General features: G+C 42.1%; 1 protein-coding gene across 1 annotated transcript; it reads left to right on the forward strand.

The window, feature by feature from the left end:
• The first annotated feature begins 4747 nt into the window (after positions 1–4747).
• On the forward strand, positions 4748–13587 carry LOC145395821 (protein FAM200C-like). The gene is made up of 4 exons (XM_080269353.1): positions 4748–4813; positions 4963–5041; positions 12659–12907; positions 12938–13587. The coding sequence occupies exons 1-4, from the start codon at positions 4748–4750 to the stop codon at positions 13585–13587; spliced, it is 1044 nt and encodes a 347-aa protein (XP_080125479.1).
• The last annotated feature ends 3156 nt before the right edge of the window (positions 13588–16743 follow it).

The raw sequence follows: 16743 nt of genomic DNA on the forward strand, positions 1-16743 counted from the left end.
CCTTTATTCAGTGTCACAGATGGAAACAGGTGGCTCTGCGGCCTGGTTTATACAAATGTCCCTCATCTACGGTACTTCCCTATCTCCCAGATGGAGATGTAGGAGGAAGGTAAGTTTAGTCTCCAGTCCACCGGGTTCACGTTTCTGATTAGCAGGGATTAGTAGTTACTGGTACTACCATTAATTCTACCTTGAACAGTGAGCTCTCTCTCTCTCTCTCTCTCTCTCACACACACACACACACACACACACACACACACACACACACACACACACACACACATTTCTGTATCATGTGCTCTCCCAATTCCCATCACACGTATCCTTCAAATTGGTGAAATAGACTGTATAATCATCACCAAAAGCCGTGTCGTTGATCAGGGCCTGCTGCATCACCCCAGTTAATTAGACGCGTACTCTCGTTGGTTCAGGAAGCTCTATAGTACCTTCTCGTCGGAGATATATTTATTTTTTTACCCCTTCCTGTTGGCATCCACGTTGCATAAATCCTACCAATTTTGCCTTACTGTGCACAAATAACGTAGACAATAACAGTAGCCATCCATATCCAAAAAGATGTCCATAAGGAAGTGGTGGTATGGAGCTTCCTTAACTGAAGAAAATCCGAACCATTGCCATCTGATCTTCAGGTACTCACTGCCGTAAAGCTCTACTGATAATTTTGTTTCATATTAACTGTCCTCGTTATTCTCTTCACTTATTCTTGTTCTCAGCGAGTTAAAGAACAATGGTCAGGATCTGCCTTCCCCATAAAAAATGCAGACTGGGAAAGGATGAAAAACATGAAGACAACGAGTATTAGTTATATTTTGAAACTGACGTAAATGCACTCCTGTTTCAAAATTGTCGTTCCTCCTGTTGCCCATCTGTAACTCAAGCATTATATTAATTATAATAAAACTCAAGCATTATATTAATTATAATAATTGTAACTAACAACTGGTAAAACTAAATTGTGCAAGTAACCAAACAGATCATAGTGACGATATGCAACCTTACTCAGACTAATATAAGGTTACGAGTTGCTCTTCAACAGGAGGAGGAGCGGGACTTTCGGAGACTGTAGTGTATTTTATTGCCAAAATAATATTAGCGTTCATTGTGTTCATCTTTTTCACCTTCTGCCAACTTCTTTTTTATAGGTGTGGGGGAGATCCTGGTCATTTCTTAATATAACAAACAGAACATATTGCAGATATTATCCTGGTCTGTCAAGCACTTTAAAAAGCTGACATATTTTATGAGTACGCCAACCCTTGATATCTCATTACGGTTTTGTTCTGTGAGGGACCGGCCCAGGGGCCAGTCTAACAAGATCAGTGTCACTAGACCGGTCAGAAATTAGTCTTTCCAGAGCCTCCTGGATGGTTACAGGTACCTTCCTAGGATCTCCCAGGATGATTAACATGGATAATTGTTATATTCACAAAGATTCGCTTATGCCAAGAGCCCAGAGTGTTTGACAACAAACAGCTTGGCTGTTTTCGTCTTAGAGAACCGGAGGAACGTGATGCCAAATTCTTCACAATCTGAGCACTCTTTAGCAATCAATGAAATTACCTGGAAAGCATGTTATGATACTGAATGAGATAGGTATTTACTTTTATTCAAGTAGGCTATATATTACACAGAAAATCAGGGACCAGTTTAAGCAGTTACTAGGACAGGGTACTAATGAGTCACTTGAGATTTTATTTTCATCTACTGGTATACGAGTTCACATTCTGAAGATGTTGAGCAAACTATATGTTGAAAGTGAACTCATTCACGTTGCCTTCAAAGTGGAGGGGTTCAATATAACGTCAATCACCCCTTCACCATGAAATGTCGCCCCAGTTGAATGAAACAGGTTGTGGGTTGCCAGAGTAACTAATACATCGCAGTGAGTGGTTTAAGAGATAAGCAATGGTATCCTGCTGCCAAACAAGGAAAGTAATCCGGCACTAAAGCACACTATACTAAACTGCTGAATTATTACATTGTGATATACTGCAGAAATCTTTTTTATTTTATTTTTTTTTACCAACTGACAAGAATTCCTCCTGCCTGGAAGGAGTCAGAAACATCCTCAATTAAACTCCTTCAGTAGGATAAGTAATCGAAGAAAATAACAATAATCGTCTGGTGACAGCAAGACTAATATGAAGAACGTAAAGAAATTTAAAGGATCGTGTACATAGACAGTATGTATTGTCATTTAGGCAAACTTTTGCCGCATTATTGATAACACAATGGCGGCGGTTTCTTGATATTACTAAAGAGTTTTTAGTGTCTTGTGTTTCAAGTGCCGCCGCCAGTTTAGTCCTATCACTTTTTTCTGTAGCTCCAAAGCAAGACTGGCTGGCAACTGATCAAGGTGCGAAAATCCAAGAGATGCCAGGCGATTTTCGTATTATTTTTTCAGCCCCACAATGATTATCTGGCGATTCCAAGAGTACTGACTTCTTAAACATGAAAAGGAAGAGGATATGCGTCCCAAGTGACGATGTTTAATTGCGCACAATAAGCTGTGAGCAAGGAAATGAAATGACGTTGCTGGGATAATGTGCCCTTTCCTGCCGCTATACTCCAGGATGTGGTTCCGAGATGACGTATTCTCTGACAAGCTTTGACATCCACGTTTCTCTCCTGCTGCCAGCGGTCAATCCATCTGTAAATCGAGGAGACACTTGCACCAGTCTCCAGGGCAATGTCTTTCACCGATACGCCTTCCAGCCACAACCTCACTATATGCAAACGATCTGCCATCACAGATGGGTAGAGGATTTACAATGTCAGACACAATACTCATGCAACGTTATTTATGTGCTAAGGTATGAAGTGAATATTAGGGCTAAATAAACCATCATTAATTTCTTGTAAGATCTCAAGTTGGAGAAACTGCGGTGTGTGTATATATATATATATATATATATATGTATATATATATATATATATATATATATATATATATATATATATATATATATATATATATATACACAGGGTGGATAGACTAGGATTGTGGAAAGTGTTAAGAATATATGGAGTAGATGGGAAGTTGTTGAATGCTGTGAAGAGTATGTACGATGGTGCGAAGGCTGCAGTGCGTGTGGATGGTGAACTAAGTGAATTTTTCTCTTTGAAAGTTGGGTTGAAACAGGGATGTGTCATGTCTCCAAGGTTGTTCAATCTGTACATGGATGGGGTAATAAAAGAGGTACAAGGTAGGGTAGTGGATGTTGGAGTGGCCCTGGTGAGAGAGGATAGTGTTTGGAAACTCCCTGTACTGTTGTTTGCAGATGATACTGTGTTGTTGAGTGAAGACGAAGGGGAGCTGCAAGGCTTGGTGAATGAGTTTGAAAGAGTGTGTAAGAAACGGAATCTAAAGGTGAATGTAGGGAAGAGTAAAGTGATCGTCTTTGAGAGAGGTGAAGTCAGTGAATGTACAGCGAGGTTGGATGGTGAGGAATTGGAAAATGTGAGTACGTTTAAGTACTTGAGTAGTGTGATGAGTAAGGATGGAGGTTTGGAGGGTGAAGTGCTTGAAAGGGTACAGCAGGGAAGAAAGGTCGCTGGTTCCTTGAAAGCAGTGATAAGAAACAGGGAAGTGAGCATGGAAGTGAAAAAGTTACTACATGACAGTATTATGATACCAACTCTAACGTACGGAAGTGAAGCTTGGACGTTGTTGGAAGGACACAAGTCAAGAGTGAGAGCCGTGGAAATGAGTTATTTAAGAGGAGCCTGTGGAGTCACATGGAGAGACAGGCTGACGAATGAGGATATAAAGGAGCGTTGTGGTGTTGATGTGGATGTGATAGGAAGCGTTATGAGGAACACACTGAAGTGGTTTGGCCATGTGGAGAGGATGGAGGGTGAAAGACTGACGAAGAGAGTGTATGTGAGTGAGGTGGAGGGGGAAAGAGGGAGGGGGAGGCCGAGGATGAGATGGAGAGATGGGGTGGAGAGGTATATGAGAGAGGGGTGTGTGAGTTGAGAGCAGGGCAGTGAAATGGCAGGGGACAGGGCGACTTGGAGGCGATTTGTTTGTGGCCACCCCAAACGGGATTGAGGCGTCTGGCAATATATATATATATATATATATATATATATATATATATATATATATATACTATATATATATATATATATATATATATATATATATATATATATATATTTTATATCTATACTATTCTCTCTCTCTCTCTCTCTCTCTCTCTCTCTCTCTCTCACACACACACACACACACACACACACACACACACACACTCACTCACTCACGTACTTACAGCTGTCCTGCAACGGAAGACAACGCCTTCTATATTCACTGGGATGATGTGTTTCTCATTGTCTTTGGTGCCAATGTGTGTGACTGTGCGGACTAATGCTGGATCCACAAACTTCCCCACAGTTGGCATATTAAATCCTGGTTTGTTGGGAAAACTCTGCTTTGGTTGTGACTCCATTTGTCTATGTTTTTTCTCTGGCCAGTTTCCGAGCTTCTTCAAGTTGAAATGCTCCTTCGCTGCAGAGGGCTTGCCGTCGTTATGTGTTCGAGGTATTGGTTTCAATATCTTTTGGTAAGATGTTGCCTTTCTTCAGAGTTGTCCTTATATGATCATTATATCTCTTCTGTCCCCCTGGCTTGCGACGTGCTGCAGGAAGTTGGCCATACAGAACCTGGCTTGGAAGTAGTATGCAGAACACGCATCCGACCCAGCTCAGCTTGTTTTTAGACAACATGGTTTCTGTGCTGGTTGGCTTTGCTCACAGGAGAATTTGTGACCGAGGGACTTTATCCTCCCATGTGAGTCCAAGGATGCGTTGTACGTATTGGATGTGAAATGACTCAATCTGTTTTATATGATGCCTGTAACTAGGTCAGGATTCAGCTTCATATATGAGGGTGGAGAGGCATACAGCTGTATACACTGAAACGTTTGTCTCGATTTTCAGGCTGATGTATTAAAAGACATTGGGTCTCAGATGGTAGCTCAATCGGTAGACAGGTGGCCTACGGTCCTACCGGACCCAGGTTCAAATCCCCGCTGGGGCAGGGAACAGTCTAAGGATTTGAATTACATGTACAGCAGACTTTACCGATCTACCAGAAGACCCGCTGACATGTCGTAAAAATACCCCCGCTAATACCAGTACACCAGTCATGTATGATACAGCCCAAGCATGTATTCATTATGGACAGTGGGTGTTAGCGCCGAAGTGGTGACATGTAGAGGTGTATGATACGTAGGAGGACTAATGGGCCTTGGAAGCAGGCTGTGAAGCCTATGCCCAGAGTCGAGCACATTTAAAAAAAAAAAAGTCCAGAAAAAGCTTAGATGTTCTTGATTCATACAAGGACTTCTGCATCAGTGTTATGTTTATCTGTGAGCATATATCGAAGGTAGGTAAAATTCTCCACCCATTTTACATTTTATCCATTAATCTTGAATGAATGAGGCTCTGCTAGGTTGTTTCACTGTGATATTTTATTCTGTTTTACTGACATTTATCCGAAATTCAACTTCATGGTATATATTAGAAACGATATCAATACTCTGTTATGGGGCTTCTGCAGTAGGTGCAAGGATAGGAGATTTATCAGCTGTAGGAAATAAGTCAATTCAGTCTTTGACTTTGCTTGTTGATGTTTAGGATTAAATAAGTTCCCGTCTAGACGGAACTGGATTTTTATTAAATCATCAGGATTCATTTGTTGGTGACTTTAAATGGTGACTGAAGTGAGACGGATGTTGAACATGACAGGAGCCAGAACACATCCTTGCATTACCCCCACGTACACTTTGAAGGGTTTGGATTTGCTCCCACCTATGGATACATGAACCTTCATGTTGTCAATGCAGGCTCTTCAGGACTGTAAAAAAATTTGTGGACTCCAAATTTTGAAAGATCATTCCATTATTGTTCTCTGTTGTCAGTACCAAATACTTTTGCAAGATCAGTACTCGTAAATGCAATATACAATTCAAAGTCCTGCTTTTGGCATTTCTCTTGTGTCTGTCTGGCAACAAAAATCATAAGATCATACCATGGGAACTTCTTTAATTATAAAATCCATATGGTGCTTCAAGAAGTGTTGACTCAGACAGGTGTCTTGTCAGTGTGGATAACATTATCTTGGCTAGTATTTTGCAATCATTCACCAGGAGGGAGATTCCTCTACTGTTGTCACAATTTGAGCAGTACCATTTCTTCTTGTTGATGGTTACAACATCAGATGTAAGCCATTCAGATGGAATTCGTTCTTGTTTCCAGATAGTATGAGATTATCGAGGCACTGGTGGAGTAACTGGCCACCCTCTTTGGTTAGTTCAGATGGTAAGCCGTCAGTGCCAGGGCTTTTGTTATTTTGTAGAGATCGAAGGGCCTGAACAGTTTCCGCAAGTATAGGTGGGACACTGAGATCTGCTGCTTGAGGAGCATTTGGGATGTTGTCAAGGATATTGTGCTAACCTGGATTTTTTTCAGTTCAGTAAGTATTGAAGCTTTGTGTCCCTCTTTCTAGGATTGTTTGCTTGTCTTTCACGAGCTCTGCTTCAGGTGACGTCTTTCACGAGCTCTCCCTTGCATGATCATCTAGTGGCTATGTTGTGTTTGGTTCGTTCTCAGATAGTTTTTATCGACTTAGAGACTCCATGTTGGACATAAATATCAGTTAGCCTTTGCAGCTCTTTTGCTTGTTCAGTCCGCCATTTGTTCCCCATGTCCGGCAGTTTCATCTGGGTTTTACATATGAGATTCTGGAATTCAGTTTTTAGGGTTAGGGAGCTAGGATGAGTCAACTAGTTATGTGCTCTATTCTTCATTGCAAGAAGGTAATGTATGCTCTCAGCATGATCATCAAATCAGTTATTATGGCTGTGAGAGATGAAATCTAGGGTTTCTTCTGCAGTGCCGTGAAACACTGTCTCAATATTCGCCCATTCTGAACTGTCATATGAATATAATATGAATATAATACTTCCCCAGTGCTTTTACAGAGAACTTGTCTGTAAAAGCACTGGGGAAGGTTTTACAAGTTACTGAATCCGTTATAATACTACAGTTTAGTTTCTTGGAAGATGGTCTACGGTGCATTTGTGGGCGTGTGACTAGTTGCGGTTTGGCGAGTATTTTTTCCAGTATCCTCAGAGTCAAGTGTTGGAGTATAGGCACTGATGAGTGTTGTATACTGGCTGTAGAAAGAGGTTTGTGCCAGGCCATCAGCATGTCTGATATAACCACAGATGATTCTTGGATCTTCTATCGTAGGTTGTCTAAATACCCTCTTCAGAAATAATTATACCCTTCTCCTTCTACTAGTTTGCCCTCCCCTGAGAGGCAAGTCTCAGGTACAGCAGCAGTGTCAGTCTTTTATGTTTCGGTTCATGGACAATAAGGGCAGTCTTACGGTGTGGGCCTGGGTTTTGGTCAGAATCAAGCATGGTCCATACATTCCTGGTAGCAAAAGTCAGAGGGATTCTTTTGGTTCCTCGACCGCAGTGCGGAATGCCTTGATAAACGCCCAGGTGTAGAGCAGCAAATGTTTAGGTTACCTTTTCTGTTACTACTTTCCTCTGTCTCTGTGTGGCCATGGTTTTTCCCATTAACTATCGTCAGCCGAAACATCATTTGCCTCAGAGAGGGAAGGATGTTCAAATGGGCAAACGGTTTTGGTTACACAAATATTTAATAAGGAAGACTAACTGACTACCGGTTATTTAAGAACATATTTTAAAACGATATGAAACAATGGGGTCAGACATTGGTTTTATATGATAATGGAATGTTGTGGGTAACTGGGGGAGTGATAATGTAACCCTGTCAGCACCGAATAGGACCACCCACCACCTTTGCTATCGCCCTGTTCCAGTTGCCTTACAATAACATGTGGTATAGCGACAATTGTGAATGTTTTACTAGAGATCTGGTGTTTTAGCCTGACTTACCCTGCAGAGTTAAAGGCTACGTTCAAACTAATGTATTATAATCCGCTGTTGCACTGCATATCTGATTAAGTAACATTTAGAAAATACGGTCTAACTAGTCCTGATCATTAAATGCTTATTTGCCATATCATAAACTATAAATATCACTATTATATGGCGCAGTGGACAATATTGTAATGCACACTTCATGGTGATAATAAAGACGTGTTTATTAACATTGGTGTAAAACACACACACACACACACACACACACACACACACACACACACTATCCACCCCAGGCAGAGCCTACGACCCCGGGCCCAACTCCCTATCCTCATGCCCCCACCACAACGTGTGACGACCAGCTCCCCTCCCCGTCCTCACCACCGACCACTACAAACATCCACTTATAGCTTCCGACTGTTTAATGTTACACACTGACTGGATACTACCGTCAAACTGATAAAATTTATGATTACAGACCTCACTGTCATATGAATATAATACTATTTTATATCACCATGCTTTCAGATCGTGGTGTACAGTGTAAACCACTGTGTAATATCATTTTATTCGTTATCAAAACAAAACCATTATTTCCCATGACAGATGGATGATGGAAGAGCGGTTGAGACAATGCGAGTAGACTTACTCTCTTGCAGTTGATTGTGGGGAGGGTGGAGGACAGACAAATGAATGGGACCGAGGGAGGGGGAGGGGAGGGGTTGAAACTGGGGGTGCGGCGGTGCCACATATACCAACCTGCTCGTCGAGCCGGTTGTTCTATTTTTGCTGAAGACTGTACAACTTACAAAATAACTACGCACTCAAACAACAAGCAAACTGGCAACTCTGACTCGTACCTGAACTAGCCTATGGTACGGGAAACGTCGAGAAACATCTCGCCTACCTAACTGACAAATCTCACTTCTTAACACTGGGAAGCTAAAATTTTACTGCAACATATACTTAGGGCAGACAGTGCAGAAAGGAATATGGTTCTAATTGGTTGATTATTCTTTCAAATCAGCTGGGGTAAAACAACGGAACTTTTCCATATATTCCGCAAGTCACCTAATTACCAGTCTTGGTATTCTACTAGACTGTGATGTCTAAAGTGACATGCACAATATCAGTGGCTTTGACCTCAAGGTCCTTTTGTTGCTCGGCTTCAAGTAGGCAACGCTGAGAGAAGTTTTTCTTTATGAAAATTTTCCTCGGACAATTTTACTGTGTTCTAGTTATTTTTATTATTATTATTACTATTATTATTATTATTATTATTATTATTATGACTATGATTATTATTATTCCATGGGATGGAAATTAGTCTGTGGGAATATAAGTCTCTTGTGGAAACTTTATTACTTGAAGAATTTCATCCATGAAGGAAAAAACGTCTGTCCAGGAAAATATATGCCTGTGGAAAAAACGTTTCATAAGATTAGAAGTAGGTCCATGTAGTAAATGAGTAATTTAGTGAAATAACTACATGACGAAAACTAGTCCACAGAGGGATTTGGTATAAGGGAAACACAAGTTCAGAGGGAGGTATAAGTACCATGGAGAAATTAATGGTAGATAAAAGGTCTGGGTAAGTGGCAGATAATTGGCCCATAGGGGAAAAAAGGTCCTAAGAAAACAGGCCCATGGGGAAAAAGGATCCGGTGAACAGGTTCACAAGGGAAATTAGGTACGTGTTGGTTGACACCAAGAAGGTATAGCATGAGACCAGTTTATATATGAGTGATAATTACTTGATAATCATAGAAGAATTACTATATATGCATATAGGTCTATGTGTGCACTGAATGTGTGTGTATTTTAAGCAACTGTACCTTCAAAAGGTGTAAGCAGAGAGCTCCTTGCATAACATGAGGCATCCAAGAAGATGATGATCAGCAGCAGACCACGCTTCATCATCCTTAGGGTCAGTATCTGTGAGGGCAATCAGCTTTAGCAATGTAGAAGGTTCATCTATCTGCCTTGCAATATTCCTTTCCTCATTAGTAAGATAGGGGTCTGGAGCCAGGATACTAAGTACCAGTATTCAAGGCAAGTGTGGCAAGCCCTGATAGGATCGTGTAGCCTTTTAGAGGAAACCATTTGGCTCGTCACTGAGGGCAGAGTCACCAGAAGGTATTCATTACATGGAGCAAATGGATGGTGGCCACGCCCACCTACCATATACTTCGTAAAAATAATATGTGTTATTTGAAATGTAATAAGAAAATATTTCAAAGGGCATCCAAATGTATATTTGGGTACTGCTATTGTGTCTGAAGTAAAGATTCATATCCATGTAATGCACTTCCCTAATAAATTAACAGATGCCTTTACTTCTAATTGCTGTCACTGATGTAAGTACTGGCTTTGAAGCCAAAGACGAAAAGCCTGTTTATGTCAAGAAAGATGTTCGCATTTAGTTAATTGTAAGGTTACCTCCCTTCACTTCTGCTGGAAATGGCAAGGAGCTATATCCTCAAATTCGCGGAAATAAATCCCGCCAAACCATTGACAAAATTGGCAAACGCGTGTACAATCCCCTCATACCCATACCCCCTAAGCCCATCTCTTCCCTTAGTGTTGCTCAATGCAGGTGTTTGCAAGAAAATTCCTTCTCATAACGCCAGATCACCTCTGGGGAGGATGTGAAGCAGGGTGGGTATAATAACGTAAACACCCCCTCTCCTCTGACATAAACAGGCTTTTCACGTTCATCTTCAAAGCTGGTGTTATGACAAGGCTGGGGAGTTTGCATTTAGTCAGCTGCATACTAAAATGACTGAAAGAGGTAATAAAACAACACTGTTTAATTTTTGCAAATGTTTGACGCTTGACAGGTACAAAAATACTGAGGATCACGGACTGTAGCTCACACCTAAGTATTGCACTGGACATTTCATTTGACCTGTTAACTGAGAATCCGTGCTCTCTCCCACTTCTTTTTTTTTTTTTTGCATGTGGACAACGTGCATAAAAGGCGCTTTTCCAGTTCCTGGTTTGACACAAGGCATGTGCATGGTAAGGGGTTCTAGGCCCGAGTGATTACACTGATAGATCGCATAGCACACAAGAAGAATCAAGGTGTCACATATTATTATTCACTTTTTCACTTTCCATCACCTATATTGTGTTTTATTTTTTCACTTGTATTCGCTTGCACTTATTTAACCCTTCGTTAGTCAGGTGGGGTGTTTTGGCACCCCAAATTTTTTTAAAAGCTCATATTTCCTAGCTGGTAATTCGAATATTTCTCTCCGTTCCAGTACTTTCCTAATTCAGTAAGGGGAGGGAGCATGTGCATTGGTTTAGTCCTGCCTCTGCTTTAGTGAGAGGAAGAGGCACTTCCCCCCCCCCCTAGGGTGTCCAGTCACCCATCAAACTAACCATTTTGATCATATTGTGAGATGGATTGTTTTTTTAATCTTATTTTTGCATAATGTTTATTATTATACTGATTTAAAAATCATAAAATTTATTTTCCTGTGTGTGTTTACCTGACAAACGAGATACGAGTCCATTTGTTATTTTTTTACTGATATTATAATTCATTGTATATTATTATTATAAATTAATAAACACCACCTACAAGGCATTCAATCTTTTCATTAGTGATTCCAGAGATATGGTGAAGTGCCAGTATTAATATATTTTACATGTTAGTAACACAACATGTATTTTGTATTGGGGTATTGTAACACCCCACCAGACTAACCATGCTTGAATACCTCACGGGACTAATGAAGAGTTAATTTCTTTTTTTCCTCGCATGTCAAGATCACAAACGATTTAGAGCAGCGTTTCTTAACCTGGGGTGCTAGCACCCCCAGGGGGTGCTGAAATGAATTTTACGGGGTGCTGGGAAATGCTGCATCCATGGCGGTAAAATGTCAGTGTTCTTCCTAGCTCGCGGTGACCAGTATTGAAGGGATACTTTTTGAGAAATGTATTCTATATATTTATTTTTTTATTTCATAAACTTTAACCTAATTTTCAACTGTATTAACGCATTTTAGCATGGTGATGAAAAGCACTAAATTTGTACAAACATTCCACACTTTCGTAGGAAGTCTGCATCGCAAAGTTTGTGGTACACGTTCGATACGTGTGCTGATGCCTGACGTGAGACCGTGCCGATCCCAGCAGTACTTGCGTAGTAGCAGTGCAGCAGTACAGTACAGTCCCTGTATCTTTGAGTTACGCGTTAAATTCAAGTTCCAGTAATACTGGTAAGAGCACTGGGAGGTATATTCTTCATTCGCTCATAACTCACTAATACAACATCTCTCTCTCTCTCTCTCTCTCTCTCTCTCTCTCTCTCTCTCTCTCCAATGTGTCGCATCATTTTTTCATAAGTGAATGGACTGATGACGTTGGTCCAAACCAACACCAATTTAATTGGCCTGGAAAATGTTTGAGCCTACCCTGATTAAGACTTTCAGCTGTTTTTATTAAAGGTGTCATTCCCTGACTATAAACTGCACACATATCATTACCTACACCCCCGAAGGTGTATTAAGAATATGTGTTCGTCTGAGTCTGTTTCTCTGTTAACATCTCTAATATGTAGTTGTTGTTTTTTTTTTAAGTTATTTTTTCTCTTTCTTTTTTTTACGAGAGTGTTACCAAAGGTCAAAACACCAATAGATTGAATTTTGAAGGTCAAAATAATTTTAATTGGTGCTTTTTTGCTACCAGCATCTTTGTTTTCTCCATAGGTTTGTGTGATTCTGCAGTGCCGAAGACACGCAAATGGAGTGACGAATGTGTCATGTATGGTTTCACTGCACTCCTGGACGACCGTGGAGGACCAGACCGGGCACAATTCATGACCTACCATTTCATTATTTGCAACTCTAATTTGAAGCCTGTTAGACTCCCAGAACACCAGGTGAAGCATCTAGCTGCAGAACATGAACAAACTCTCGAGGCTCTGCAGGCTAAGGGGGCTAGATATGACCAGAAAGGTACACTACCCTGATATGGATTCAAACCAGTGCAGAAACCACTTCTACAAGCTTCCTATGAGGTGTCATACCAGTGCATCAGGGAGAAGGCTTCGCATTCGGCTCCGGGAAACCTGATTAAGCCATGCACCATTCGGATGGTAGAACTGGTCCTGGAAACAAAGGCAGCCAAGAAGAAGAAGGACGTGCCTCTGTCCAATGACGTCATTGCAGGGAGAGTTGCAGATATGAGCTGCAACATCTTGGACCAGATTGTTCAGGAGATTACGGACAGTCCCATCTGCATTAGTCTGCAGTTGGATGAATCAACTGATGTTTCCAACATGAGTCAGCTGATTGTGTATACCCAGTACATCAAGGATGGTGAAATTAAAGATGAATTCCTCTTCTGCGAGGCTTTGCAAATGACGACAAAAGCAGCAGATATATTCCGACTCTTGGACGAGTTCTTTGAAAAGCATCAGATCAAGTGGGAGAAGGTAGGGTCGGTCTGCACAGATAGTGCCCCAGCCATGATAGGGAATAGGTCTGGCTTTGCTGCTCTGTTAAAGAATATGGAACCAGATATCAATGTGAAGCACTGTGTTCTCCATTGCCATGCTTTGGTGGCAAAGACGTTGCCGCCTCACCTCAAAGAAGTTCTGTCTATCTGTGTTCAAGAATCTGGAGTTTTCCTTTAAACCACAAAGTGTTCAAGTTACTTTGTGAGGAGATGGGAAGTGAACATCAAGTTCTTCCCTTCCACACAGAAGTGCGATGGCTCTCCCGTGGGAAAACCCGACCCGTATTGCAGAGCTCAATGATGAGATTGCAATATTTCTCTGAGAGTATCAGAGTAACTTCGCTGAAAAATTCGAGGACAAAACGTTCATCCTTTCTCTCTCCTATCTGGCAGATATTTTCTGTTATTTGAATGACCTCAACTTGTCCATGAAAGGCATGTTTGCTAGTAATAATGTTTGTACAGAGACGGTAGAAGCCTTCAAGAAGAAGCTCTCACTCTGGAAGCGTTGAATCCAGGGAGGGAGTGTGGGAAGCTTTCCAATCATTGGAGAGAAACTGGGGGATAAGACAATCAGCCCCATGCTTGTAGAAAATATTGTTGCTCACCTCTCGCACCTTGACACCACCATGGCAAAGTACTTTCCCAAGGATCATAAATTTCCAGAATGGATTCAGCAGGCCTTCCTGGCAGACATGAGTGATGCTGACAACCTGAAGGAGGAGCTTATTGATCTGCAGGTGAACCAGGGTTGTCAGACAAAATTCCGAACATTACCGCTGTCTGGTTTTTGGTGTGATCAGTTGGTAGTATACCCTGGACTGGCGAGGACATTGCTGGAGATGGTCATTCCATTTCCAACTACCTACCTGTGTTAGAAGGCATTCTCCACCATGCTCCTGATCAAAACAACTGTCCGGAACAGTCTTCAAGGTTGGCTGCTCTACGATATAAGGGTGGCTCTGACCAACACGAAGCCTTGATTTGAGAAACTAGCACCACATAAGCAACAACAAAAATCGCACTGATGAATGTATGTTTGATTACCCTGCTGTGTATCTTTGAGTTTCTCCATGTTTTTTACTTTTTTTTCGGTTTTTCTTATTGCTTTTGCCAATAGTATTGGCATCCTCATTGTTTTTTGTTTTGGAGAATGAACAATATAAATGATCAACCAGTACTGCACTTCACTTTACTTTATCCTTGTAGTAACCAGATGTTAGCCAGAGTTAGGGGGTGCTGGACTGCCTAGACCTGACTACAGGGGGTGCTGAGGTCGGGAAAGGTTAATAAACGCTGCCCTAGCGCCTGATGTGGGGTTGGCGGCATCACGGGAGGAAAACTAGTGCACGCTCCATGATGTCCACGAGCGTGCGTGTATTCTGAGCGTATATGGGGCAGTGCATGGGTGGTATCGAGAGTTGCCACCTGCCCCCATTTCCCATACAAATTTCAGCCACCTACTCCTCATGGTGTGGTTTTGGTATGCCTTTGAAAATCGCGCTCATTTGAGGCTTATCACTTTCGACTCTGATAAGTCCCAAATGAGGCCTATTGCTCTCAACGGGTTAAGAACCACTGTAGCAGAAAGTACCCATCACTGAAAAAAAGGGGCACCCGAATCTGCACAGAACAATGTCTCACGTCAGTCTGTGCCTAATGAAACTTCTGGGTACTGCCTAAGCGCTGCTATTGAGCATAGACGCCATAGAGGATGGTGGACAGCACATATCCTACAAGCTGGGACTGTGAGAGGAGCAAACCTGAAGTCTTCTTTCTCGTTTTTTGTGAACGACCTTGGAGATAGCAAATAGGGACACCGCCAATCCATCCTGTGCAAAGATAGTGCATGCTAGGAACAGTGCACAAATCCGAGACAGTCCCCACCCTGCCTTTCCTCTGTACCAAACTCAATAGAAATGACAGGACCAGGGATTCTGTTGAGTCTCCCTGTTCTGCTCAGAAACAGAGGAAAGCAATCCAGATGGATTGGTGGAGGAGGCTCATAATGTTTTGGCATATCCTCCATGAAATTCAGAGAAGGTAAGAACCCACCGAAGAATTACCATGCCTAAAGATTCAATGCTGATTGGAGCTTCTCTGCTAGGGGGTTGGTGAGTCACGCCTTCCTCAAAGGCAGTGGCTTGGGACATACCCTTTGCAGCACTCTGGTGCTAAAATCAGATTTCTCCCAATCGTGACTGCTTGCAAACTAGGTTTAGGAGAACTTTCAACGCAAATGAGGGAAATATATACGAGTGTCCACTTCATCCAGTCCTCCTCCGTCGCATCTGGGCCACCTGTCGACCTACAGTGCATCTTGGATAGGTTGGGCAGTAACTGCACTGTGTCTTAGGTGACAAAGAGGTCCACCTGCATGTGGCCCCACCTGAGAACCAATTAGATGAATATACCTCTCCAGAGAGTGCATTCAACTGAGGCCAACTTAAACCGAGAGTATGCATTGGCCCTCATTTTCTTCTCCCCAGAATATCCTGAGCCGACAGGGACCAACGGCAATGGTGAGTGAGCTGCTAGATTTGTTTTGTCTTTGCCAGTAAGAGCTCAGATCTTGACGTGCCATACTATCTGATGCAATGCACTACCAGTTCGTTGTCCCTTTGGACTACCCTTAGCTTCCTGACATATGTCTGACATGCCCTGTCTCTGTCTAGGTCCCCAGCTGTTGGTGCCTCTCTCATGACAGTATGACCCAGCCCAAGTCTAAGGCATTGGATTATGATCGTGAGCTAATTGAATCTGGCACCATCCATAATCAAGGCAGTCTTCTGTGGCTGGCAGGGACTGGATGGAGCACATCTCAAGTGCATCTTCTTTTCTGATGGGATTACGTTTACCTCCCGTGGTATGTGGCAGTGGTAAAACCTGCCAAAGGAAAGCACATAAGTTCAGTGCCCACAGCAGTGATTCCCCATGTCCTTATTACTTCAGGCTGGCATAAATTGTCCTAAACAAATTTTCCCCAAGGTACTGTAACATACATTGTCTGGAGAAAGGTGCACTCATATTTCTCTGGTGTCCAACTCCAGACCTAACAAGATTACTTGCTTCATAGGGGTCAAGAAAGATTTCCTATACTGATTTTGAAGCCGAACTCCCTAGCCCTCATTAGGTATTGGGGGTTGCTCCTACTTCACGCTATGACGTCATTTCATGTTTCACCATGAACGACGGCTGGCAGCAGCATGGCCGTCCTTGACTTTTTCAGTGCCAGTGAGTAGTCAAGTGTGGTGGTGAGTTCATGTCACTTACTGCTCCATGATGGTAGTAGCGAATATCTGAAGTGCACAGTGGAGTAGGATATACCCCCAGT

The sequence above is a fragment of the Coenobita brevimanus genome, chromosome 33, assembly GCF_032717465.1.
Source record: "Coenobita brevimanus isolate Jiangsu-jjx chromosome 33, ASM3271746v2, whole genome shotgun sequence".
In the NCBI taxonomy this organism is placed as follows: domain Eukaryota; kingdom Metazoa; phylum Arthropoda; class Malacostraca; order Decapoda; family Coenobitidae; genus Coenobita; species Coenobita brevimanus.

Excerpts from the sequence above, each read along its gene's own strand:
- LOC145395821 (XM_080269353.1), top strand. The coding sequence starts at position 4,748 with ATGGTTTCTGTGCTGGTTGGCTTTGCTCACAGGAGAATTTGTGACCGA. Across the intron at positions 5,042-12,658 it reads TACGGTCCTACCGGACCCAG|GTTTGTGTGATTCTGCAGTG; the intron begins GTTCAAATCCCC and ends TTTTCTCCATAG. Across the intron at positions 12,908-12,937 it reads GGCTAGATATGACCAGAAAG|TGCAGAAACCACTTCTACAA; the intron begins GTACACTACCCT and ends GATTCAAACCAG.